The sequence below is a fragment of the Petaurus breviceps genome, unplaced genomic scaffold, assembly GCF_028583685.1.
Source record: "Petaurus breviceps papuanus isolate PSGF00001 unplaced genomic scaffold, PetGlider_PUasm1.0 454, whole genome shotgun sequence".
NCBI classification, from domain to species: Eukaryota; Metazoa; Chordata; class Mammalia; order Diprotodontia; family Petauridae; genus Petaurus; species Petaurus breviceps.
The window spans coordinates 992,266-1,016,560 of NW_027186342.1; the positions used below are offsets into that span (position 1 = coordinate 992,266).

General features: G+C 40.3%; 1 protein-coding gene across 1 annotated transcript; it reads right to left on the bottom strand.

Moving 5' to 3' along the window:
• Positions 1 to 236: 236 nt before the first annotated feature.
• KRT4 (keratin 4) lies at positions 237 to 9,634 on the bottom strand. The gene is made up of 9 exons (XM_069101156.1): positions 9,085 to 9,634; positions 5,839 to 6,053; positions 4,463 to 4,523; positions 3,858 to 3,953; positions 2,895 to 3,059; positions 2,520 to 2,645; positions 1,774 to 1,994; positions 1,356 to 1,390; positions 237 to 1,182 (listed from the first exon to the last, which is right to left on the bottom strand). The coding sequence occupies exons 1-9, from the start codon at positions 9,559 to 9,561 to the stop codon at positions 986 to 988; spliced, it is 1,593 nt and encodes a 530-aa protein (XP_068957257.1). The 5' UTR covers positions 9,562 to 9,634; the 3' UTR covers positions 237 to 985.
• Between the last annotated feature and the right edge of the window lie 14,661 nt (positions 9,635 to 24,295).

A 24,295-nucleotide genomic window follows, 5' to 3' on the forward strand; every position in this document is an offset into this window, starting at 1 on the left:
TTTGCTTTTTAAAAAATTATGATAATTATATTTCATCATAATTGTTTTCCTTTGTAATCCTACATGTTTCATGCATTTCAAAGCATTATTCTCAAAAGGTTTCACCAGACCATCAAGGCGTCCATGAAATTTTTTTAAAAGTTTAGGAATCCTTGGTATAAATAAATCATCTCAATGTGAATAATTTCACCCACATGCTTCCCTACATCCCAGTTACAAACACAATTGGCTCAGAATGAATGATACATGCATTTTATTGAGGATATACCAAAACAGAAACAGAACAAGACAGTGAGGAAGCCATGGGGGAAAGAGGAGAAGATCAAAGGACAACTGACTGTGTGCCAACCTTGAAGAACCAGGACTTTTCCTTTTTGGTGATGAAGAATGAACTTTGGACTGGCATAAATAAGGTGAAAGTGTTAGATAACCTAGTTAAGATGGGAGAAGGTATATCTGATTGCAGGAATGTAAACAAACCCCAACCTGGGTGGGAGAAAGTATATTTGGGTAGGAAAGGGCATGTCTGTTTGGAAGAATTCAAAGCCCACCATGGTCTGGCTAGAAGACTGAACATCTGGCTAAGAGTTTGAAAGGTTCGATGTATGCATAAGAGATGGCACATATTATTGAGAAAGGGGGTGTGATTATTTAAAAGGAGGGGGGGAAACCTCCTAGCTATTTTTGTCTTCTTTCTGACCAAGATGGAGAGTCAAATACTAACTCCTTCCTGGTCCATTCAGGAAGCCATCCCAGAACAGCAACAAGGCAGTAAAACATCCAGAAAGAGTTGGCCAATGATTCTATCCCCTCACAGATCTCCTTGGAATGGGGAGAAAAGAGGGTGCTCTTATACTCAAGCAGTTCCTAAGAGCCAGGCCCAGAGGGCATGGGACAGAGGTGGGAGCTTTAGGAGAAAGAGGCACAGAAGTTGAGGAGATAGGCTTGCAGTGTGCTCAGATGGGTACAGGGAGCCATCTCCCCATTATGGGCTGGTCCTCTTGTTCAGGCTGCTGGAGGAGACGATCTTGGTGTTGGAACTGCCTCCGCTAATCCCAAAGCCACTTCCACTGCCTAAACCACCACCTAAACCACTGCCCAAACCACTGCCCAGCCCGATCCCAGAGTGGCCTCCAAAGCCTCCTCTGAGGGCTCCAGAGCTGACACTGCTACCAACCACAGCTGTAGGGGGAGAAGCAAAAAAAATTTTTTTAATAAAATATTAAAATTAAATTTAAAATTAATTTTAAAAATAATTAATCAAAAAATTAATTGATTAACAAAATTTGAGATCAAGCCTCCAAAAATCTAAATCTTACTCAACATATGAACAAGAGGATATGAGGGTTACTTACAGATGCTTACAGCACTCTGACATTCTCCAGACATCCTGTGGGAGGAGAAAAATTCCTATGGAATCATAAGTCATCCTGTCTGGTCCCTGCATCTAGATATGATTATTCCTCTCACCCTCCTTAATAGATGAGATTACTCTGTTTTCATACCTCCTGCTTCATTTGAGTATCAGTTTCTGAAGGAAATCTTTAGGTTTAACTAAAGGCTCTTATGCTTACATGTCTGATGCTTCTAGCTAGAAATCTATCCTGGCCTGGAGCAGATCTAGCTATCCACCCTGACCCAAACTCTGAACATTCCAGGGAAAGCCTGAGCCAGGCAGCAGGGGAGAGACTTGGGCTCACAAGCTAGGTTCGGTTTCCTTGCCCACGGCTTCCATCCTTTCTCTAAGTCTCCCCACCTCTGCCACCACTTCACCTGCACTCTTCTCCTTCCAGCAGCTTCCTATAAGTGGCAATTTCAAGGTCCAGTGCCAGCTTGACATTCATCAGCTCTTGATATTCTCTCAACATCCGGTTCAGCTCTTCCTTGGCCTTCTTCAGGGCACTCTCCAGCTCAGTCTGTTTGCTGAGGGCATCCTTCAGGGCCAGCTCCCCACGCTGTTCAGCATCGGCCACCGATGTCTGAAGAGTTTGGCACTATGGGGGGACGGGGGAAAGGAAGTGTTAACTGTCACAAAGAGAGTTCCAGGCAGGACAAAAGACTAGACAAGAGTAACACTTAGTAAACCAGGATTCAAATGCAAATCCTTTGACTTTAAAGCATTAAAAAAGTGTATTAACTCTGATTCCAAATCCAGAACTTTCATGACTATATATACCACATTGCTTCACATACTTTGAAAACCTGAAAGGGATAGTTACTTGTCAGTTATCATTGACATTATTGTGATTGTTATTATAGAAAACTGAAGACTAGTAAAGGGAAATGACTCACCCAAAGTCACACACACCCCCAAAGTCACCTATGGCAGAGCTAGGACCTGGATCCAAGTTTCCTTACTCAATTCTTCTTTATCAAGAGGACAGATGTCCATCTGATCTGTTTCCGACACTTCACCCATTTGCCTCTATTGCATTATTCTACGCTGTCATTCCCCCAACCCCCACCTTTGTACCACCCCATGCCATCTCCCCTGGCTCTGGAACAGAGTTGGGACTCACCTGCTTCTTGACATTCTCAATCTCAGCCCGAATCCTCTGAATCATCCTATTGATCTCAGAGATCTCACTCTTGGTGCTCTTCAGGCTGTCACCATGCAGGTCCGCAGAATTCTGAAGTTGCTGGACCTGAAGATCAGGGAAATGCCAAGTTGGGTCAACTCTCCGTTCTCCACGTTGGGTATCCATTCCCAAATATTAAATAAGCCCTAATCATCTCTGCCTGGTTTGGGGGCACATCTCATTCTGCTCAACTGAGGCTTTTACTTAAATTCTCCAAGGACTTATTGAGGGATAGTGGAGTAGTCTTAGAAATTCCAGAAGCAGAGTCCCACAGACTATGCCCATCCCCAACCCTACAACTCTCCCAGTACCCACCTTGATCTGGTACAGATTTTGAGCCTCTGCCTTACTCTTCTGGATGATATCCTCATACTGTAGTTGGACCTCAGCAATGATGCTGTTTAGGTCCAAAGATCGGTTGTTGTCCATGGAGAGGACCACAGAGGTGTCACTGACATGGGTCTGCATCTGGGACAGTTCCTACAAAGTGTAAATAGATGTTGACTTCAGCCCCTAAGGTATATCTCTCTCAATTACTTCTGAGTGTTAAAAACATGTGTTTTCAATTTAAGTGGGACTAGACCATAGAGGTTTGGACTGGCCTAAAACTGCTAGCCCCTTGGGAACACTATGTGGAATAAGTAGGAGGAAAGAGAGGACTCATTGAGAGGGAGCACAGCTTTGTGGGAAAGGTCCTGGTCTCATAATCAAAAGACATGGATTCATGTCCCACCTTAGACACATATTTCCTAGCTATGTGACTGCAAGCAAGTCATAACCTCTTTGAACCTCAGTTTTCTCATCTTTAAAATAGAAATTAGAATACTTCCAGCATACTAAAAATTTCATAGAGATGTTGTAAGGGAAGTATTTTGACAACTTTAAAGTTGTTACAGTAGTATGAGCTATTTATTTCTGCAGGAGGATAGTCCTACTGTTCTGCAATAACTGAGTTTCAAAAGTTCTTAATTCAATTTAGTTCAGTATTCACTGAGTATCTTCTATATGAAAAGAATACTCTGCTCTTGAGGCAGGGGGCATTCCACAAGATGGAATGGGTCACTACCACCAATGGAATTTTTGACCCTGAAGAATTCTGCTAACAGAACCAATCACTTCCATCCATAGAATCTCTGGCTTATGATAACTTCCACCATTTTGAGCTCTTCTCCAATGAGTTTTCATTTTCCAGACAAGGAAGAGGAATGACTTTAAAGACAGGGTCTTATTTCTAACCAGCAGTACCACAGATCCAGAGAAGAATAAAGGAGTCCTCACCATTTCATAAAGGACCCTAAAGAAGTTGATCTCATCATTCTGGGCATCCACCTTGGCCTGCAGTTCCACTTTGTTCATGTAGGCAGCATCTACATCCTACAAAAGAGGGTAGATGAGGTAGCATTTTGTTACTGGAAGGACATGGAACTGCAACAGGAAGTATTTCAGTTAGATTTGTAGAAGCATGTAGAAAAAGCTAATTGAAGGGAACAGTGGCCAGTATAGCATCAAATTCTACCTGTAGAGGCAGTACTAAAGTCTACCTGGTGGGAAGGGAATGGATTAGCCAAATGGGCCATCTGTACAACCTTAATTTCTCAGATCTTGGCTCAGCTCCCCAATTCCTTTTGACTACACAGAACTAGGCAGCACTAAGTGGAATGGGGTTTAGGGTACTGAGTTGGTTCAATAGGGATAGCTAAACTAGATGAATCAGGTCAAAGATTGACCAAAGTGCCATCACTGGCATTTTTCTGCCCTCTTCATCATCAGCTCAATTCAATAAGCATTCATTGACTGCCTACTATGTGCAAAGCACTGTTCAAAGGCTCCAGAGAGAGACATACACAAAAAAACCCCAGTCCTTTAGAGAGCTCACGTCCTACCTTCTTGAGTACCACGAAGTCATTCTCAGCAGTTGTACGCTTGTTAATCTCTTCTTCATATCTGTTAGGGGAGAAGGGGAGTGGTAGAGGAAAAACATGCTTAGCTAATCTTTCTTGAGTCACATATCTAGATGCTATTCAGATAGTTGGAAATGTCCAGAAAACGGAATTTTGCAGAATTCTTCCTTAAGACTGAAGCCCTAGAAATCAGTCTTGACACTATAGAAGCAAAGAGAAAATTTGGAAGTTTGTTCCAAAGGGAGAGGAAAAGGAATTTAGGACTTGTGTCTACATGATGCTAGGCAGAGGAGAGCCAGCCCTCATCCAGGTAATTTGATGCTAACGGAGGGAAAGAATTCAGGATTTCTATCCAATTTGGCCATCTTGGTGATGTCTTGCTGAAATTTGAGCCCCTTTGGTACAATGTAGAATCAACCTCTCTTAGAACAAGAAGGAATTGTATTTTCTCACCCTCACATGTCTATATGGTCTCCAATTTCCTGTGATAAGTTACACTAGTCGACTCTGTTTTTAGAGCTGAAAGTCAGAATCATAAATGTCACACTGAAAGGGACCTTAACTATCTATCATCTAATCTAATTTTACAGATGTGCCCAGAGAAGTGATTTACCCAAGATCACTCAGCTCATCAGTGACAGAGCTATAACTAGACACTAGTTCTCCTAACTACCAAGTTAGGAGACAATACCAGTCCTATTTTCAATACTCCAAGGCTTTTATTTGACCATCCCTTCACATCAAAACTGCCTCTAATTCTTTTTTTTAGATTTTTCTTTTTGCTTTTTGGAGGGGGGAAGGTAGGGCAATTGGGGTTAAGTGACTTGCCCAAGGTCACACGGCTAGTTTTGTGTTAAGTGTCTGAGGTCAGATTTGAACTCAGGTCCTCCTGACTCCAGGACCAGTGCTCTATTCACTGTGCCACCTAGCCACCTCACTGCCTCTAATTCTTGAACCTCAACTTGGAAGAGAACTGAGCATGGCAGTAAGATAATGAGTTCTGTTTTGGACTTGTTGACTTTGACATCTTTGGTTTTAGATGTCAAATAGGCCATTGATGATAGGAAAATACTTCTTCATTCATTGGTTTATCCATTCATCTATTCATTTATTTAACCATCCAATTTGTCAAGTGCACAAAGATGCAGATGTCTAAAAGAAGGAAGATGGACTTGATGACTTCTATTGACTCCAGTATCTCCAACTCTAAAGTAGTGATTAGGAGCTTAAGGAGAGTGGATCTGGGTTGAGAATGGTCATTTGCATATGATATCAGGCTCCCAGAAAGTTAGACTTGGAAAGAGACCCCAGAAAACAGCTATCCCAGCTCCTGCCCCACTACTCCAGGCCTTACTCACTTGTGTTTGAAGTCTTCCACACTGTCCTGCATAGCCTTCAGTTCAGATTGTAGGCGACTCTTGTCATTGAGCAAGCTATCCAGCTTCTTCCTCAGGCAGCTGAGATAGCTCTCAAAGTAAGGCTCTAGGTTTTTGCTAGATGTGGTAGTGGTCTGCTGTTGTAGAAGGTTCCACTTGGTCTCTAAGACTTTGTTCTGCTGCTCCAGGAACCTCACCTACAGTAAAAATAAATAAATAAATAAGGAAGCCAAGTGACCGGTGTCAAATGCTACAAGCCCTAGGAAAGAAATCCCCAGTTAGAAACAGAATTGATTCACCAAGGCCTAAGGGGTTTAAGGTAGACTAAAGAAAGAACATCCTGCAATGAATAGAACACCAGCCCTGGAGTCAGCAGGACTTGAGTTCAAATCTGGCCTCAGACACTTAACAAAAAAACTAGCCATGTAACCTTGGGCAAGTCACTTAACCCCAAATGCCCTCCAAAAAGAAAAAATAAAATAAAAATCCAGACACCCTGGAATGATTTATTTGAAAACATTGAGTTCCTAGAAAGAACACAGTTCTTCTCTTCCAGCAATTGAGTTTCCTGAAAGAGAAATACGTTCCAACTGAAGAGAGAGGTAAGTGAAGAATGAGTCATCTAATCTTGACTAGGGGTAGAGAGATGAATAATCATCAACTCAGAGTTTGAAGGTATTTCCCTATCTCTTAAATGAAACAGTTGTATCTTTAAGACTTTCAAATACTAACATTCTATGACTCTCTGATTTCCAGAAGAATTACTGTAACTACAAGCTTTCCTCTAGTGAAAAGGGCTTGGCAGGTCACGCCAGAATAAGGGCTTAGATTAGCACTCAAGAAGGAGTTCTTAATTTGGGTTTCGGTGATAACTTCTGCCTTAAATGGTCCCTTGGAGATGTCAGTGGAAGGACAATCAACATCTAAGCATGTATGTGACCAGTCATTGTGCCAAGTATTAGAGATAACAAGAAAGGCAAAAATACAGTCCCTTCTCTCAAGGAGTTCACATGGTAATGAGAAAGACAACATGTAAATAAATAAATTGTGCATAACTAATAATGGCTGAACAAGTTGTAGTATATTATTGTGATGAAATACTACTGTGTTATAAGAAATGATGAGCTCAGTGATTTTAGAAGAACATGGGAAGTCTTGCAAGAAATAACGAAGAGTGAAATGAGCAGAACCAAGAGAACATTGCATACAATAACAGCAATGTTGTTTTAAGAACAACTTTGAATAGGTTATTTTGACTATTATAAATACCCAAATTAACTATAAAGGACATGTAAAGAAAGATGCTATCTACATCCAGAGATAGAACTAGTAGTATGTATAGAACAAATAGCATGTATAAAAATATGGATATAATAATTTTACATAAACATATATATATATATATATATATTTGTGTCTATTGATAGCTATCCTGGGGGGGGAAGAAATTTACATGATTATTTCTTTGTATATATCAAAGGAATAGCAAGTTGTGCATAGTAACTGATTTGCAGTTTCATGCACAATTATGTTTTTCATTGTACTGTTATGGAAATACTTGTTTATTTCATAAATTTAAAAAATTAATAATAAAAATAATTGTGCATAATAGATATATAGTGTGTAAATGGAAGAAGTTTGGAATGATCTAGATTTGAGCCCAGTGAAATAAGGTAAGATGAAGGTGGCTTAAAAACTGGTCTCCTTCAGATCTGTAAGCACTAAGAGTCAATGATACTTCCTAAATTTACACAGATGCATTCTAATACTAATGTATACTTAGTAGTATATTTGGACATTATACATTAGTATTAGAACACATGTGTTACATGTTCTAATACTAATATACACTTCAAAAAAAGTCATGATATCCCCCACTTCCTGGCCCTTAACAAGAATAATAAACCATTAAGAACGAGGATTTTATAACTAGAAGGACCATTAGAAATTTTCTAATCCAATCACCTTGTTTTACAGAAAAGGAAACCAAGGCACAGAGAGAGGCATTAAATATCTTGCTAGAGATCACTTAGGTAATAAGTGACTGAACCAGGATTTGAACACAGATCTTTAGACTCCAAATCCAGGGCTCTTTTGTCAACTTCTTGTTAGATACATTCAAACTTTTCTTGATCTGACCCTTGTATATAGGATGGGCAAGATTTAGAGATATTTTTAAAAGCTTGTCTGAGTAGAACTCGTGAAAGAGTTGTCTTGGCCACTGGGGGAAGGGGCATCAGGCATCATACTCATCCAACTATTTTATAATGCATGACTCAACTGTTTGAAGGCTGATTAGAACTCTACCAGCCATCACATTTGGCTAGACCAGACATGGGCTAGAGGAGAGGGCATTCTTCCCAGATTTATCTTCACAATCAGCTCCTCAATGGAATTAAGCAATATTCTTCCCCAAGACAAAACATTCTCAAAATGGGGAGGCCATTGAGTGGAACGATTTTTGAGCGGCCATAATGTGATGATTTCTACTTTCCAACCAGAGAGACTGGAATCCAAAGGATGTAGCACTTGTCCAATATGTCTTAGCACATCCTGTGAGATCAAAGTTCACCAGTAGGATTACTTTGTTCTCTACAATATCCTGAGTTCACCTGCCAGTTCCAGGATATAGCATTCACATCTAGCATTTAGATAGTGCTAAAACCTTTAGTTTTCAAAGTACACTTTACAAATATTATTTCATTTTATACTCACAACATCCTGCGGAGTAGATGTTATTATTATCCCCTATTTTACAGATAAGGAAACTGAGACAAACAGAGGTTAAGTAACTTTCCCAAAATCATACAACAAGTAAGTGTCTGAGGTAGGATTTGAACTCAGATCTTCCCGACTCCAGCTGCAGTGCTGTGTATCATCTATCTGGAAACTGATTTATGATCCCTCAAGTTAGAGAAATTATTCCATTTTGTAGCTAGGATAAATTGAAATCCAGAAAATTGAAACCAGAAAGGGGAAGAGACTGGCTTCATGTCACATAGCATATTAGAAAAGAATCACAGAGTTTTAGAGTTTAGTCTTAAAGGTCATTTTGTTCATGAGGAAATTGAAGCCCAGAGAGGAAGTGACATGCCCAAGGTCACACAACCATACCCAAGAGCCTACCCTCATACCCAAGTTCTCTGATTCCAAATCCAGGATTCCTTCAGCATGAGACCCCAGAGCCTTGTAGTCTAATGCCTTTTATCTAGACTTAGAACAGCTCACCTTGTCGATGAAGGAGGCAAACTTGTTGTTGAGGGTCTTGATCTGTTCCCTCTCCTCTGTCCGCACCTTCTGGATCTCTGGGTCAATCTCCAGGTGGAGTGGGGTCAGCAGGCTCTGGTTAATGGTCACTTCTTGGATCCCACCAGCAGGGCACACAGGGAAGTTGGATCCCCCTTGGCCACTGAATGCCCCACCAAAGCCTCCAGTACCATAGCCTCCAGCACCAAAGCCTCCAGCACCAAAACCTCCAGCACCAAATCCAAAGCCAGTCCCTTGACGGCACCCTGCCATGCTGATGTTCCTGTTCTTTCCAAAGTTATAAAGACTCTTGCTGCCAAAGCCTCCAGAAGCAGAGCAGCGGCCTCCACCCCCAGAGATGGAGGCAGAACTGAAAGCAGCCCGCCTGCCCCCACCCACTACTGCTGACCCACTGCTGAAGCCCCTGGAGCTGCCTCGGATGCCTTGAGATCTGATCATGGCTGGTGGAGAAGAAAGGACCTTCAGAGAACTGTAGCCAGCAGTAAGAGGGGAATTAGGCCAGAGCCAGTGAATGAACAGACCTCTGTGCAGGGCTCTTATATATATGCTGGAGCACTTGGGTTTGGTTGCAGGGGCATAAAAGGAAAAAAAATCTAAAACATCCCTTGGGCTGGGTCTTTGGCAAGAGCCCATCTTTCTTGTACCTGCCTTGTCACTAAACACACCTACAGAAGTCATTTGGAGGGCACAGTTACTTGGAGCAGATCACTTGCACCTGCCAGATAGCCTGCAGGGACTCTCTATAACACTGATAGCAAAGGCAAACTCAGCAGTATTAGGGAATCAGATACTACTCAGCAAAGAATTGAGTCAAAAGACCAGAGTTCCAGCCCTATTTCCTATTTTGGCCATTCACTGGCTAGTTTTAGGATCATAGGAATATAGAGCTTAGAGTTAAAGAGGGGGAGGCCATCTTGTTCAACACCATTTTATAGCTGAGGAAACTGAGACCCAAGAATATTAAGTAATAAACATAATAAGAAGATAATAATAATACCAAGTAGCTAGTACATAACACTTTAAGTTTTGCAAAACACTTTGTAAATATCCCATTTGAATCTCACAGAAACCCTGGAAGATAGGTGCTATCTTGTTTTACAAATAAGGAAACTGAGGCAGACAGGGGGTCAAGTGACTTGACCAGAGCTAGTAAGCTAATAAGCGTTTAAGGTGGGATTTTTACTCAGGTCTTCCAGACCCCAAGTCCAGCATTTTATCCACTGCACCATCTAGATGCCTTAAGTGACAATGGTGTGACAAAGTGCATGTCAGAAGCAGAATTTAAACCCAGTTCCTCTAACTCTGGAGCCAGCAGTCTTTCCATTACACCATGAGAATGGTTTGTAGCAAACTACTTCACCTGTCCAAGTCTAGATTTCGTGTGTGTGTGTATTATATATATATATATATGCATATTTTATTTATACATATAATGCACACACACAAGTAAGGGTAGAACTAATAGTCTACAAATTCTCAAGTGACCTTTGGGACCCCTTCATATTTTGCTTCTTCCCCTTCCCCATCTCATCAGCCTCTTCTCTCATGATTCTTGGTTGTGACCAAAATAATCTGGGACACAAACTATTCTTCCATTTTCCAGCTTCTCACAGTCCATTCCACCCTTCCGTAGCCCCACCAACAAGGATCATAAAGCTAGAAGCAGTCATAGACCACCTAGGAAATAATAGCAGGCAGGGCTTTATATGGTTAGCATGACACTTTATCTAATTCAATCATCACCAAATCAACCACTATTAGCCTCCATTTGACAAAATTGATAAGTGACACTTAAATGAGGCTTGGTTACTTACTCCAGGCTCAAAGTGGCCAAACCAGGATTCTAATCCAGGTCCTCTGACTCTAAAGCCTGCTTACTGTCTTGAAGTTTTAATTCATTTTGGGGGTGTGGGAGGGGAGGTGTACACAAGAAATATTTTAACCTGCATTGTTACCATTTTCTCCATCACTTTCTTAAGTCTAAATAATCAACAAAACAATGAATCAAGCCTTGTTTTGTAGCATTTGATGATTTCTCAGGAATAAAAGTTCACACTGAAGATTAAACAATCAGATTTTGAGAGCTGCTTTGAATGGGCTCCAACACCCTTGCATCCTCTGTCTGGTTCAGCCCCCCTTCCAGCCTCTTCTGCAGCTTTCCCATCACTGCTTCCAGACTCGGATTCAGACCTGCTGCACCCTTAAAGCTTTTCCCTGACAGCATAGTCACAATCACTTTTTTGCACCACTTTGCTCTCAACACTTCCATCCAGTAGGCACTACTCATCCATGCTTAAGGAATCACGGAGTTTCAGAATTGGACATCTGTCTGCGGTCGTGGGCTTTTTGTTTGTTTTTAGGGGAGTTTTTTGGTGACACTCGATCTCCCTATCTTGCCCAGACTGGCAGTGTAGCCAGTAATCTCTGCTCAGTCCCACTGCTAATTGGCACAAAAGCCTTGACCTGATCTATTTCCAGCCTGGGCCAGTTAACCTCACTTTAGGCAGCTGAGTGTCCTGCTCCCCAATCCCAAGGGGCTGACCTCATTGGTAGCAGACTTAGCAGTAGCAGGTTGGGCAGGCATCCAATCAGATTTAGCCTTACTTCACCTCAGAACTCCTTAACTCAAACGGTCCACCAGCCTTAGACTCCCCTGTAGCAGGAGTTACAGGCAAGCACCACCACTACACCAGGTTGTCTGTTTCCTATTTTCTATTCTGTATCCTGTCTGACCCATTCGATGTCCATATAAAATGTTGAGGAATTATAAATAAATCACCCCAGCTGCCAAGATTATATTACTGAGAATACATAATTCATTACCCTATGTCAACTCCTAATGTTCCCATTGGCTGGGCGAATCTAGATAACAGAGACATGTGAATTCTCATTCAAATCTTCACTCCAGCCACCGATGTTACTGTTACCTATTAACTACCCACCCTGTTTTTGGAGAGTATTGCTAGTAAGAAGCAAAGAAGTAGAATTTTTCTTCAGCGTCCTTTCCCTGCCCTACTAGCCCAGGCCCGAATAGACAAGCAGCATCTTGAGGAGGGAAAAGTGGAAAAAAGACAGAGATTTAATCTAGAACCTGGATAATCCACACAGGAATGTTACCTTCCTAAATAACTATGAGCTATAAGAACCAAAGAGAAAAGTCTAAAAGAAACAAAGATAAAATAGGAATGAGCTTCTTCTTTGTATGGATGAATAGGGTAGAGATGAAGAGGCCTTAAGACCTTTTTAAAGACCTAAGAATGAGTGACTGGAAAGTCTGGAGATCAATCACTGTCATTGTTTATCCCCCATAAAATCTCTGTGCTGAACACTGAATTCTCTCTCCCCATCCATGTCCTTTATGTAAACTCTCCCTACCCCTGCCCAGAAAGAGGAATTAGAAAGCAGCTCCATCAATGGTATCTGGGAAAGCTAGAGACAGTGAAGGCAGGGGTGGTCTTCAGGAATCCAAAGGCAGGCAGGCTCTGTCTTACCCTCAACAACCCCCTCAGGACAGAGTGAAATTCATAGACAGTAGGTCAGTCAACACTTATTCATTAAGCCTTTGGGGACCACAGGGGGAAGGTACCTTTTATCATCATAGATTATCACTATAGGGAGACAGAGAGTCCCTGCCCTGAGGACCAAATTCTAGACCCTTCCCTCTATACCATTTAGCCTTTTCCCCCAGTCATTTCTTTTAATTCCCAGTTGGATTCTTTTCTCATTCCCCACCCCCAAAACACACACACACACACACACACACACACACACACACACCCTTCATGCTCTTTTGTCCCAGAGGCTATTCCCCAATATCCCCCCAACCAAGGTTGCCTTCTCCCAGAAGCAGCTACGTGGCAAGGTGGACAGAGCCCTAAGCTCCAAGTTCAAATCCAACTTCACACACTAGCTATGTAATACTAGGTAAGTCATTTAACCTTTGTCAGTATCAGTTTCCTCAACTGTTAAAATGAGGAAAATAACAGCTCCTAGCTCCCAGGGTTGTTATGAGGATTAAATGAGCTAACATGTAAAATACCTGGCAGAGAATAGAAAGCTGATAAATGCTCATTTCTATCCTTCCAAAAGAAACTGAGTGGAGAATCATCTAATCCAGCCCCTTTAGTTTATGCATTTATTTATTTATTGCTTTTTGGAGGGAGGGAAGTCACAGCAATTTGGGGTTAAGTGACTTGCCCAAGGTCACACAGCTAGTAAGTGTGTCAAGTGTCTGATGCCAGATTTGAACTCACGTTCTGACTCCAGGGCCAATACTCTATTCACTTCACCACCTAGCTGCCACCCCCTCACCCACCCCCTTAAGTTTAAAGAAAAGAAAACTAAGACCCAGAGAGGGGTAGTGATTTATCCAAGATCACATAGATAGGTGAAAGAACCAGGATTAGAACCCAGATCTTTGGACTCCAATTGCAGGTGGCATGACCCAATCACTAAATGCTATTTCTCCCTTCATCCCAACTTCTACTCAAAGTTTGCTTCATCTAGGAAGCCTTCCCACATTAACTACTTCCCAGTTCCTCACCCCAGCCTAACTCCTTATTCCACCAGCATTGATGTCTGGATCTCTGACCAGCTACTGCTAGGTCTGTTTCCATCTCTGTGAAAAAATGTGTGTGCATCACCCAAAGGACAAGGGGCTATGTCTCCTCCTCCCTCTGGATCTCCACCCCATCTCTCAGATTCATTATAAGGGGTTCTACTCAAGAGAGTATATTGTAATCAAAGGGGTCCTTTCCCCAACAACTGGCCCTACTTTTCTTCATGGGCTGGGGGTTAGATCTGAGTAGCTATCTTCCCTTACCCAATCTAAATTTGGGGGCCTGATACTAATGCACTAATGGTGGAGTTGTGAATTGGTCCAACCATTCTGGAAAGCAATTTGAAACTGTACCCCCCAAATAACAAAGCCATTAAATATTCTTTGACCAGGTGATTCCACTGCTAGGACCACGTCCCTAAATATATCAAAGACAGAGGAAAATTACACCTGTGTACAAAAATATTTCTAGTAACTTTTTTTGGTAATGACAAAGAACTAGAAACTAAGAGGATACCTATCAATTGGGGCATGTCTGAATAAATGACAATGTATAAATCCAAGGTACTGGATATATATGATTTTATCATCAGTAGATGATAAATACCCACCCACCACAATACCCACCACCTAATACTAAGGTGATAGACTCAAAAAGCAGACTGAAACATTTTTGGTCATAGCCCAAGAATTTGCTCTGTTTATGTATATTTGTTACAATGGATATCTTGGTTTGTTTTTTTACTTTTTGGTTTTATGGGTTTCTTTTGTCATTCAATAGGGAGAGAGAGGGAAAGAAAACGAATGCTTTAATTGAAATCCATTTTTTAAAGATTTGAGGACCAAAATGAATAAATTCTTTCTGGACAGATCAAATAAAATCTATACTGCCCTAAGTTCCCCTTCATATTGTATAGATATGATTTTTCCCAGAGAAATTCATATCCTTTTCTGATTCCTCAGAAGCATTTCTCCCTTGGTACGAACAAATCTAAGAAAAAGTTGAAAAACAGCATGGTTTCTATACTAGGTATATAGCCTGTACAGCCATAGCCAGGAATGTCTGTAGGCAGGCACCAAGAGTTGTGTGAACTGAATGAACTTAGTAAATCCAACTTCAGGGAGTTTTTTTTTTCATCTTTTCTATTTCCTTTCCAAATGAAAGTGGAAAGGTGGGTTGGAACCTAAGCCAAGGGTGGATAAACTAGAAATGAGCTCCCCAATCCCCTTAATCCTTCCTGTTCAGTGACATTACCCTAACATCACACCCTCCTGATGGCTCACCTTGGCCTCTTCTCCCCAATACCATTCTCCAGCTATCCCTTGTTTGCTTTATTGGGGATATTTATGAGCTAGAGTTTATTTTTTAGAGTTTTTTAATCTAATAGTATTTTATTTTTTTCCCATTTCCAAACATGCAAAGACAATTTTCAACATTCATTTTTTGAGAGATTTTGAGTTCTAAATTTTTCCCACTTTCCCAAGACAGCAAGCAATCTGATATAGGTTATACCTGTGTAATCTTATTAAACATGTTTCCACATTAGTTATGTTTTGAAAAAAGAGAAATAGAAAAGGAAAAAACATGCAGAAAAAGTGAAAATAGTATGTTTTGATTTGCAAACTCCATCAATTCTTTCTCTGAATGTCGATAGCATTTTCCATCATGAGTCTTGGAACTGTCTTAGATCATTGTATTGCTGAGAAGAGCTAAGTCAACCATAGCTGATCATCACACAATGTTACTCTTACTGTGTACAACATTCTCCTGGTCCTGTTCACTTCACTTTCCATCAGTTCATATAAGCCTTCTGAGGTTTTTCTGAAATCCCCCTGCTCATCATTTCTTATAGCATAATTGTATTCTGTTATATTCATATGCCACAACTCTTTTAGCCATTCCCCAGTTGATGGGCATCCCTTGTTTGCTTTACTGAGAATATTCATGAGCTAGAGTTTGTAACAACAAAGTTGCAGCTACAAGATGGCACCCAACAACACCTTTCCATTATGTATGTCTCTTAGAAAGGTATCCTGTTGTAGGAAAGACCTGAGTTCAAATCCCAGCTTCATGATCCTGGACAAGTCACAACCCTCTAGACCTCAATTCTTCATCGCAAAAAGGGATCAAAATGCTTACACTATGATCTCATAGTCTTGTTATAAGAAAAGTGCTTTTCAAACATTGCCATGCTATAGAAATAGTGGGTTTTATTAAGTAACATAGTGCATCTTCTTTAATAACTCACACTTTGACAGTGATTCCTTATAACAGCTCTCTGAGGTCAGCAGTACACTTTTTATCATCACCCCCATTTTACAGTTCGGTTGTTTCTCTTCTCTTAATCTCTCCAAACCTCAGTTTCCTTATCTGGAAAATAAGAATCAAAATAGCTACAAAAATCTGCCTCCCAGGATTGCTGTGAGAGTCTAAGGAGAAAGACTTAAAACATTGACCAAGGCAGTGTCCAACCATGATTCCAGAGGACCCTTAATGAAGCAAGCTACCCGCCTCGTGACAGAGTTGTGAAGCACTCAAGATGCAGAAAGAAACATACATTTTTGGACTTGGCCAATATGGGGATTTCTTTGCTTAACTCTGCTTATTTGTTACAAGGGTTTTGTGGAGGTTCTCCATCGGATAGGGGTGGGAGGGAGAGGAAATAAATATCTGTTAATTGAAAAATAAAATAAATATTTCCTAATAAATGCTTGTCGCCATCAAGTGCCACCCATAAATGTGAGCTATTGTTCTTCCAGATCACTGGAAGTTTCTAAGTCAAGCCCCAATACCCACTTGATACGGATGCTGAGAGGTGGGGAGAGTTCTAATTCAGGTGGGAGTGTCTTCTAACTCTGAGAATTAAAATAAGTATTATCACCCTTTTTTTACATGCAAGGAAATAGAGACTCAGTTACTTGCCCCCAGTCATATGGTTAATAAGGGGCAAAGTATAGTTCCAAACACAGATCTCCTGATACCACCCTCTTCCTGCTACAACAGAGGTTCTCAACATGTGATCCTCAGACGCCTGGGTGTCCCCTGAGATTCTTTCAGGGAATCTATGAAAATCTATAAAAACTTTTCAAAATAAGACTAAGATGTAATTTGCCCACTAGAATACTTCCTTTTCCAACTACATATCTGTGGGAGACCAGATTTTCTTCATATACTTCCACCAAATGGCATATCATGAGAGATTAAATGCAGAAGCAAAAAGGGGGATTCAGCTGTCTTCAATTAGGTCAGACATTAAAGAATTACAAAAAATGTTAAAGAAGAAAAAAGATGGAGTTACAAAATAGAAAAGACGATGTAAAAAGAGCTTAAAATGTAAAATAATGCTTCTATTCTAATTTTTTTGTTTTGTAAAGTAGTTTCATCATCAAAAAAGTTATTTATGTTAACATATAGTGAATTTATTACTTGTAAATAAAATAATAAACATTTTTATTTACAATTTTAGTTTCTAATACAATCAATAGCATTTGACTCTAACCTCACATTTGGGGTCCTCAATAATTTTTAAGTTTCTCAGGCCAAAAAATTTGAGAAGTTCTATACTATACCACAATGCCCCCCTCAGAAAGGAAATTCCACCATGTTATCTAGACTGTGTCCCAAAAGGCCCTTCATCTCTTGCTGCTCTCTCTTGGTAAGAAGAGAGAACTGGCCCCCCTGAAAACCTCAGTTGCACTCCTGCCTTCCTCCCTCCCAGCCCCTCACCAGGTTTACACACTGCACTGATCTGTTCAGGCACCTCTCCTCCCTTGAATCAAATTAAATAATATCTAAGAAGTGCTTTACACAGTGCTTGGTACATAGTAGGTGATATAAAATTGCTTGTTCCCTTTCCCCCTTGGCACCTCTGTTTTCCATACTGTCAAAGAGATGAGAGTCTGTCAAGGGTGTGGGGAGGGTAAGAGATTGTTTATTTGCTAAGGGCTTTGCAGAACTCTGAGGTAAACCCTTGTATTCAGCTCTGGGATTATTTATACCAAAAGGCCTCTTTATACCCTCAGCCCCAACCCAGGTGGGAAAATGCTCCTGCCCTTGGTCAAACCTGTTCCCTTTCTCCATTCAGTCACCCAGAGTTCAGTCACCCTGACTCACCCAGTTAGAGACCTCAAGCTAGCTTAGCTCTCAGGGTGAATTCACAGGGAAGGAGCTGTCAGCACTTCAGGAGGGGGGAGGCATGAAAGTGAGGGTCAGGAGGTGGCAGCACCCTCACACAGGAGCCCCAGGCCCTGGCAGCTCCAGAAGGATCTAAGGACACTATTAGGCAACCGTGGCCTGAGTTATTATATACCAGAGAATGAATAAAAGCTGATACTGCACACTGAAAAAAATTTATATAGAAGTGATATTTATATAAAATATATATGTTTGTATTTCTAGAAATTTGTGTTTATATGAAATATGTTCATATTTTACATGTTTGTGTAAAATATATTTACATTTTATATGTTTGTGTAATATGTATTTATGTTATATGCTTATGTAAATATATTTATCTGTTATATGTTTGTGTAGATATATTTATATTTTGTGTAAAATATTTTTATATTTTGTTTGTATAAAATATATTTATATTTTCTGATTATGTAAAGTATATGTATATGTTCATGTAAAGATATTTATATTTTGTATGTTTATATAAAACATATTTATACTTTATGTTTATATAAAATGTTTGTATTTTATGTATTATATGAAATATAGACTTGTCTTTAATATATTTGCATAAAAATGTAGGTTTATATTTTATACTTACATAAAAATGTCTTTATATTTTACATTTATATAAAGTATGTGTTTATATTTAATACATTTCTATAAAACATATTTCTCTTTTATCCCATATATTTATATAAAGTATTTTATATACTATATAATATATTTTATATAAACCATATTTATATGGTTCATAATTGTTTTTATAAATATATCATATCAATATGTTGATTAAATATATATTTTATATAGTGTTGTATGTCTATATTACATAAAAAAAACTTTTTGAATGTATCACCAAGGCCTCCAAACTACCATTCAGATGTTCCCACCTCATCTCTTTCTCTCCACTATCTCCCTGGAGGTTCTCTCTTGAAGAGTATGGACAATGAATTGAAATGGGTTCTTTGCACAGGGCCTATCAGGGCCCAAACAACCCCACAGTACTTGGGATAATAACCACCAGCCTCAAGTAAGGAGGAAACAATCCAATGTTATATTCTCATGCCTCTCAATCAATTATCTGTGCTCAATGAGTAGATTTAGTGGTTTACACATTAAAGGAGTAGAGAGCTTAGAATAGTCTATTCCAGAGGGCAAACGAGCTAGGATTACAACCAAGACTCACATACCCAGCAAAACTGAGTATAATCCTTTGAGGGGGGATGAATATTTAATGAAATAGAGGACTTTCAAGCATTCCTGATGAAAAGACCAGAGTTGAATAGAAAATTTGACATTTGGGGGAGCTAAGTGGTGCAGTGAACAGAGCACCAGCCCTGGAGTCAGGAGAACCTGAGCTCAAATCTGGCCTCAGACACTTAACACTTACTTGCCATGTGACCATGGGCAAGTAACTTCACCCCAATTGCCCTGCCTTCCCCCCTCCAAAATAAAAATTTACATTCAAGGCATTCTTCTCCTCATTGGTTTTTTGAGCTTCTTTTGCCATTTGAGTTAGTCTATTTTTTAAGGTATTATTTTCTTCAGTCAGGTTGTTGACTCTCATTTCATAATTTTCTTGCATTGTTCTCATTTTTCTTCTCAATTTTTACTCCACTTCTCTTATTTGGTTTTTAAAATGCTTCTTAAGGTCCTCTATGGCTTGTAACCAGTGCATATTTTTCTTGGGAGCTTTTGGTGCAGGAGCTCTGACTTTGTTGTCTTCCTCCTGTTCCATGCCCCAATCCTTTTTGTCCCCAAAATGGGAGTGTAAAGTTGGATTGCTCTGTTTGCTGTGCTTCCCTCATTTCCTCATGTTGCCACTCAATTACTTGACTTTTGGGCTTTTTGCCACAGTAGGACTCTGCTACCAGACAGGGGAGCTTCATCCCAATCACTGGGGTTTTCCCAGATGCCAAAGGTATTAGTTGGGTGCTATCTCTGAAGCCTCCACATGCTGTGGAAAGCTGGTTGCACACCCCAGGACCTCCACCCTAGACTGCAATCCAGATCCAAGCAGGTTAAAGCAAGAGCGATTACCCCTCAGACTGGTTGCTTGGTGCCCCTACAACTGCAGGCCAGAAGCTGAAGCTGCCATGTGGAGGCACCACAGCACCTCAGCAGTTTCTCCCTCCATGGGGTAAAGGCCAGACCACACTCCCAAACTACCAGATGCCAAAGTCCACACTGCACTGACCTCTCACTTTGTCCTTAGCATCTATGGGTTGATAACTCTGGAAACTGCCACACCTGCTGGTGATCTGAAGTCCCTCCAGCAGGTGGCTGGTTGTGGCCACCCTGAGACTAAAACCTTGGGCTCATGTGGGGCTGGGCTCAGCTCCCAGAGCACTGCGCTGGCCTTTTCCCACCGGCCTGATGGACTGTCTTCAGTGGGACGTTAGCTTCTCTCTGTCATTTTGTGGGTTCTGTAGCTCCAAAGTTTGTCTAGAGTCATTTTTTACATGAATTGGAGGAGGTGGAAGCTAGAGCAGCTCAGAAGTCCTGTTTCTACTCCACCATCTTGACTCGGCCCCCAAAAAAATTTACATTCAAAGACAAAATTCAAGAAAAGCATAAACAGGTAGACATGAAAGAGTATTCATAAGGATCTCAAAAAAATTTAACTGTTTACATTTCTATATAGAAAGAAGATACATGTAATGTCTAAGAACTTTATCATCATTAAGGCAGTTAAATGAATTTGCATAGATAAGGGGTATGGATTCGGATTGATTATATTGGAATGTTCTCCAAAAAAAGTGGATTAAGGATGAGGGATACACTGGAAGAAGTGGGAGGGGAAAGGTATAATGGAGAGAATTTTCTCATATAAAAAAGGCATGCAAAGAAGGGGTCATGCTTGAACCACACTCTCGTTGGAATTGATTCAAAAGGGAAGAATATAAATACACACTCAGTTGTGTATAGGAATGTAATTTATCCAATAGGGGAATCAGAAAAGCAGAGGGGAGAGAATGATAAAAGGAAGGTCAGATTAAAGGAGGGAATGGTTAGAAGCAAAAGAGACTTTTGAGGAGGAACAGGATAAAAAGAGAGAGCAAGAAACAGAAGAAAATGGGATGGAGGGGAAAGCACAGTTAGTAAATTAGTAGTGAATGTGAATAGGATGCACTCACCCATTAAATGAAAGTGAATAGCAGAATGGATTAGAAATCAGAAACCAACAATTTCTTGCTTAAAAAAGAAATACTTGAAACAGAGAGATACACAGAGAGTCAAAATAAAGGGCTGGAACAGAATATAAGGTAGGGGTAGCAATCATTATCTCAAAGCAAAAGCAAAAATAGACCAAATTAAAATTTAGGGAAACTATATTTTGCTAAAAGGTACCATAGACAATAAAGTAACATCAACAAATTTTACAAGTTTCTCTTATAAAGGTTTCATTTCTTAAATAGACACTGAGTATAGAACTGAATCAAATTCATAAAAATGAGTCATTCCCCAATTGATAAATAGTCAAAGGATATGTACAGGCAGTTTTCAGAAGAAGATATCAAAGCTATCTATAGTCAAATGAAAGAACTCTCTATCACTATTGATTAGAGCAGACCTGTCAGAAATTATAAATGTTGGAGGACATGAGGGAAAAAGAAACACACTAATAAATTTGTTGGTGGAGTTGTGAACTAGTTGAACCATTCTGGAGAACAATTTGGAACTAGGCCCAAAGGGCTGTAAAACTGTATGTACTCAGTAATACCACTAGTAGGTTTGGATTCCAAAGATATCAAAGGAAAAGGACCTGTATCTACAAAAAATATTTATAACAGCTCTTTTTGTGATGGTGACGAATTGCCAAGGGGATGGTCACCAATTGGGGAATGATTGAACAAGTTGTGGCATAAGATTGTGTTGAATATGTATGAATACAATTGCGCTATGGGCAATGACAAGGGAAGTGGCTTCAGGAAAAAAATACATGATAAGACCTATATGAATTGATGCAAAGTGAAGTGAGAAGAACCGGGAGATCATTATGCACAGAAACAGCAGTGCTATAATGATGATTAACTGTGAAAGACTTGGCTACTCTGATCAATACAATGATCCAACAAAATTCCAAAGGACCCATGATGAAAAACAAAAATACTATCTCCTTCCGAAGAGAGAAATGCTGAATTCTGAGTACAAATGGAAGTACAGTGTACAAAATGAGTATGATGAGTGCAAAATGAAGAATAATGAAACATAATGAATAATTTTCTCACTTTATTTCTCTTGCTTTTTTGGAAATATAGCTAATATGGAAATGTTTTCATAACTTCCTACATATAATTGATACCATATTTCTTATCTTCTCAGGGTGGGGTGAGAGGATATGACAAAGAGAGAAACCCAAGATTAAAAAGAAAAGAATGCTTAAAAAATGAATAAATTTGAAAAGAAAATTAAAAGTCAGAAAATGCTTTCCTCACAAATAGCCCTGGGAGACAACAAGACTAAGACTCAAACCCAAGTCTCTCTTGATTCTGAGTAGAAGAGAACAATTCGATTTTGATACCTCAATGTTGTCACTAAAACAACCATCCCTTGAGAAAGACAGAGGAGAAAGGGAACAAGGTTAGCAGATTAGCAGTCTTTTTACACCTTACTCCTTCCATATGTTCTATGATTCAGCGATGTTGATCTCCTTCCTGTTACACACACACACACACACACACACACACACACACACACTCCATCTCCTAACTCAGAGGTTTACCTGGTTCTGCCCTGTGCCTGGAACACTTTCCCTCTTCATCTCCACCTCCTAACTTTCTTCCAGTCTCAGCACAAGTGAAGTCTTTAGCACTCCTCCAGGATCTTAGTGACTTCCCTCTGAGACTACCCCAAGTTTGTTCTGCATAGATCTTATTTGTAGGTGTATCTCTATCTGCATAGTTGCTTTCATGTTGTCTCCCCTGTTAGATAATGTGCTCCTTGAGAGTTCTTTGTATCCACAGTGCTTACAGTAGTGCTTATCCACAGTGGGGCTTAAGAAATGCTATTTGACCGACTTCCAGAGAGGAAGAATGACATAGAAGATAAAGTTGGCCTTGAAGCTAGGAAGATCTCTGACATATACTAGTAAATGAGCCAGCTCAAGTCTTTTAACTTGTCAGTGCCCTAGGCAATTATCTAAGAGTATAAATTACAGAAAGGATACCAAGCTGCATGGATGGAGGAACCATTTCCTCACCTAACATTTAGCAACATTTCTGACACATAGTAAGAGTTGATGTGATTTCACAGTTCTCTGTGCCAGTGAATTGAGGTCTACTTCCTATCCCCATCCTTACGCTATAGTGTAGCAGACTCAAGCAGACTCTCCTTGACTTCCCAAGGAACAGGAGGTGAGTCTGAAAAGATGGAGAGTTAATGAAGAGCCTTAAATGTCGGAGTGAGGGATGTGTAACTACTCCAGTAAGTAAGAAGGAGACCTTGCAGGTTTGGCAGAGTTCTAAGAACTCTGTGGTGTGCATGATGCACTGAACAGGGGCAGACTGGAGCAAGGCAACCCACAAAGGAGATTTTTGCAGTCATCCAGGTGGAAGAAAAGAATCATTAGAATCAGGGAAGGAGGCAATTGGGGAGTTGTCAAGGAACAGGCAAAGCTGAGGAAAATGGAGGAGGAATAATTAATAGGACAAGGTGATGGATTGGATATTGGAGGATGATAGAAGAATAGAAAGTGATTTCAGGTTGAGTCTAGGGAGGACATTAGTGTCACTGTGATGTGGTTTAGGGGTTCAGGGACCCCAAAGCTATTGAGGTACAGGAAAGAGTTGTCTGAAAAGAATTTGAAGACTCAAGCAGTCTTCTAATCAAGGGCAAAAAATTATTGTAATGCTAATAAAGCAGGCAGAGCTTCTTAGTGAACTCAGAACCTAATGTGGGTGAATCTAAAGTTTATATAGAAAAAGTACAGTGAATGGGGTGCCAAGTATGCTAATTAGGTAGTCTGGTGTGGGATTAAAAAGTAGTCAGCTCCTAAAGGAACATACAGTTTCTGTACTTTGGGGTCAGGAGTCATTCACTACTGCTACCAGAAACCCTGCAGGGTGAGGGGTGGGGACCTTGAAGGTGTCTGCTACGTCTGTAACAAGGTAGCCTCTAGAGTTTATGTCTATAGCTTGACTTCTGTATTGTATTTGGTAACTACGGGAATCAGTACATGATAGTTCTGCTGGTATAAAATAGTCCCATTTATACAAGGGAAATTCTACAGAGATCAGCTTGTTCTTGTAACTGGGAGAGATATTTGTCTCACTGTTGCCCACTCAGTTATTGCCAGATATGGGGTCTTTGGGTTGGGAAGTGATATGTTCCTAGCGTTTGGGATCCAAGCACCCCATCAAGTGGGGGAAGTGACTTGGAAACTCTTTTTCTCTAATTCAGGGTCCTTAAGTCCTGACCATCCCCTTTCCTGCAGG